This window comes from Trichosurus vulpecula, chromosome 3 (genome assembly GCF_011100635.1).
Source record: "Trichosurus vulpecula isolate mTriVul1 chromosome 3, mTriVul1.pri, whole genome shotgun sequence".
Classification (NCBI taxonomy): domain Eukaryota; kingdom Metazoa; phylum Chordata; class Mammalia; order Diprotodontia; family Phalangeridae; genus Trichosurus; species Trichosurus vulpecula.
The window spans coordinates 440,183,834-440,187,717 of NC_050575.1; the positions used below are offsets into that span (position 1 = coordinate 440,183,834).

At 35.5% G+C, this 3,884-nt stretch overlaps 1 protein-coding gene across 1 annotated transcript; it reads right to left on the reverse strand.

Moving 5' to 3' along the window:
- Positions 1-2,576: 2,576 nt before the first annotated feature.
- LOC118843758 (eukaryotic translation initiation factor 4E-like) lies at positions 2,577-3,248 on the reverse strand. Its single transcript, XM_036751516.1, is given in 2 exon segments — positions 2,577-3,182; positions 3,184-3,248. Coding segments are annotated over 2 exon segments (651 nt in total). The 3' UTR covers positions 2,577-2,596.
- Between the last annotated feature and the right edge of the window lie 636 nt (positions 3,249-3,884).

A 3,884-nucleotide genomic window follows, 5' to 3' on the forward strand; every position in this document is an offset into this window, starting at 1 on the left:
TCTGACAAAGGCCTCATTTCTAAAATATACAGGGAACTGAGTCAAATTTATATGAAGAAAAGTAATTTACCAATTGAGAAACAGTCAAAGGATATGAACAGGCAATTTTCAGAGGAAGAAATTAAAGATATTTATAGTCCTATAAAAATGCTCTAAATCACTACTGATTAGAGAAATGCAAATCAAAACAACTGTTCAGTACCACATCACACTGACCAGATTGGCTAACATGACAAAACAGAAAAAAACATAAATGCTGGAGAAGAGGTGGGAAAATAGAAATGCTGTTACATTGTTGGTGGAGTTGTGACCTGATCAAGCCATTCTAGAGAGGAATTTGGAACTATGACCAAAGGACTATAAAAATGTGCATACCCTTTGACCCAGCAATACCACTTCTAGGGCTGTATCCCAAAGAGATCATACAAGTGGGAAAGGGACCCGTATGCACAAAAATATTTATAGCAGCTCTTTTTCTGGTGCAAAGAATTGGAAATCAAGGGGATGCCCATCAATTAAGAATGGCTAAGCAAGTTGCAGTATATGAATATAAGGGAATACTGTTGTGCCATAAGAAATGAGGAGCAGACAGAATTCATAATAACCTGGAAAGACTTATGTGATCTGATGCTGAGAGAGGGGAGTAGACTGAGGAGAACATTATACACCATTATAGACATACAGTATGTGTGATGACTAACTTTGATGGACTTGGCTCTTCTCGGCAATACAAGTTCAAAAACAGCTCCAAAAGACTCATGATGGAAAAAGCTATGCACATCCAGAGAAAGAATTACAGAGTCTGAATCCAGTTTGAAGCAAAATATTTGCTCTCTCTTTTTTTCCTTCTTTTTTTGGTTTTGTTTGTTCTTTCTCATGATTCATGCCTTGGTTGTAATTCTTCTTTACACTTGACTATTGTGTAAATAAGTTTAATGTGAAGGCATAGGTAGAACCGATATCAGATTATATTCTGTCTTTGTTGGGGAGGGGGGAGGAGAGGGAGGAGGAGAAAATTTGGAACTCAAAAACTTGTGGAACTGAACCTTGTAAACTAAAAATAAAAAAATAAATTTAAAAATCTCTCTCTCTGTGTGTATATAGATAGATAGATAGATAGATATAGATATAGATATAGATATAGATATAGATATAGATATAGATATAGATATAGATATAGATATACAGTTCCTCAGATTTGGCAACCATTTCTCTCCACATGCCACAATCCAGTTTGTAGATTTCACCAAAGAGATGTTCGCTCCTTAACTGCTAATCATCTATTTTTTCCTCTTAGCCTGTGGAGGCTTGACCAGTGAACATGAATTACTCTTCAAATTAGTTATCTCTAGCTATTTACCATAGAAAAAAATAGCTAAATCACTTGACACTCTTAAAAGATACTATGATTTCTCCTATTTGTGCAAGTGTACATTAAATACTTAAAATTATGGGGAGATTTTATGATTTTTCCTTGAAATATACAAAACAATCTTATATTTTCTTGTCTTATTAATAAAAATGCACTGAATCAAATGATAAAATCACATATTTGAAATATTATTTTGCTGTTGTATCAAAACAGCTTAGTTTTGGAGTCTAGTGTTCTCAGTTTTAATTTTATCTCTATTACTTCATGATCTATGTGACCTTGGGTAAGTCACTTAAATTTTCTTGGTCTCTACGTTATATCCTCATCTTTAAAATGAAGTGGGTTCTATATGGTTTTCTTTTTCTCTGGAAATGACTTCATATTTACTTTATTTGAAATTCAACTCACAGGTTGTCTAGTGGGTAGAGAATTGTTCTTAGCATTGAAACTGTAGGGCCTGTGTATTTAAATCTAGGACACTAAGATCTACTCACTCATTTCATTTGTTTGTTTGTTTTTTTTTGCACAAAATTAATGTTTATTCCACCTTTATGTCATATACCCAGATCCTTCACCAATGTTACATGAGCAAAAAATAAAATAAAATAAAACAAACAAAAACCAAACCAAACCAAAACAAAACAAAACAAAAAAAAACAAATGAAATCAGAATCACTAATGTTATCAAGTAGGGAAACAAATGAATTAAATCTAGCAGCCTTCGGCATAGATTACAGCAAAAAAATAGTGCTGTAAAAAAGAAACAAAGAAAATTGCTAGAAAATAGTATGCATCATACTCTTCCAAACCAGTAAAATATATTACTGCATACAATGCAATGTACAACAGAAGTAATTCTCTGTAAGGTAAAGAAATGCAAGTTCTTTTCCAAATATTGTGGATAGATAAATGTTTTTGTAATAGTAATGCTTCTACTAAAAGCTATTACTGAGTGGGCCAGGAACACATTTATGGATTCTGGGGATGATGTGTACTGTAAATTCTTTGATTGGGATAATAGTTACTCTAGTCAAAATAGAAAAAAATTTGAACACAGAAGTACAAGACAAAGGTGAATGAGACTTATCATATATCTTAGCAACATTTAGATGGAAATCAAATTTAAATGCAGTCCACTCTGCTTTTGAAGAGGCTTTGGTTCAGCTCCCAAATCTCGATTGCTTGACTCAGTTTCCTGTGAAAGAATACTCAGAAGGTGTCTTCTTAAACAACAAACCTATTTTTAGTGGTGGAGCCGCTCTTAGTAGCTGTGTCTGCATGGGACTGATAACCAATCACTATCTTTGGAGGAAGTCCTAACCTTTCCTTGTATGCCTTCCTTATATGTGTAACAGCATCTCTGTTTTCACACTCAGTAGTCCATATTGCTATCTTATCACCTTTAGCTCTAACATTAACAACAGCTCCACACACATCATCACTGTAGTCATCAAATGACTCCCCAATAAGGCACAGCAGTGTCTCTAGCCAAAAGTGATCAAGGTCACTTCGTCTCTGCTGTTTGTTTAATGTAATTAGCCATCGTCCTCCTTGTTTGTTTTTTTCATCTTCCCACATAGGCTTGATTCCATCCTTAAAAAGTGAGTAGTCACAGCCAGGCATTAAATTACTAGACAGCTGGATATGGTTGTGTAAAGCCCAGAAGTCCTCAACAGTATCAAACTTAGAGGTCAGACGAAGGTTTGCTTGCCAAGTTTTGCTCTTATCATTTTTAAAAAACCAGAGCGCCCATCTGTTCTGTAGTGGATGTTTAATGTAGTGTTCGGGGTTGGCAACCTCCTGATTGGTTTGTTTTTTCTTCTTCTGCAGGTGGGGGGTTAGGAGTGGTGGTGGTTTCCGGTTCCACAGTCGCCATCTTAGATCGATCTGATCTCCATTCATTTCATTTGAAATGAAATGTAGAATGCAACAAAGCATGATTTCAAGTCCAATATTTCATGGGCTTATGATCTAGGCAGTATCAAAGTTCCCTGTAGCAATGTAGATGGAGGATGTTCTCCTCTTTAGTAAATGGTCTTTGGGAGCTGTTAGAGACAAAGTTAAAAAAAAATTCAATGCTGAATAATCATTCTGCTGAATCATATTGTACGAAATGGGAGGAGGAGTTTTGTTTCCACAGAACTAAAGGTGTACTTCCCCGTCTTCCCCCACACCAGTTTTAGCATAAACTAGGCCTCAAGATCAGTCAGGTGAGAGGTCAGAGGTTTGTACACATGTGCATGCTTTTTGAGAAGACAGTCAGGGAAATTAGAGAGGCCAAATCAGGTTGAACCAGTTCAAGCTTATCTAGGGTCTGATCTTGGTCAAGAGTCCAGGCCCACTGATTTGCATAATTTGCATATGTTAAAGAGGGACAGGAGGGGCGGGATGAGGAATGTAGATTAATCCTAAACTAAGACAAGGAAAATCTAATTAACTTCACTTTTGCTTCTGTATCCTTATTATCCTACCTATATAAACCTAGGAAAACTATGTAAAAAAATAAAGATTA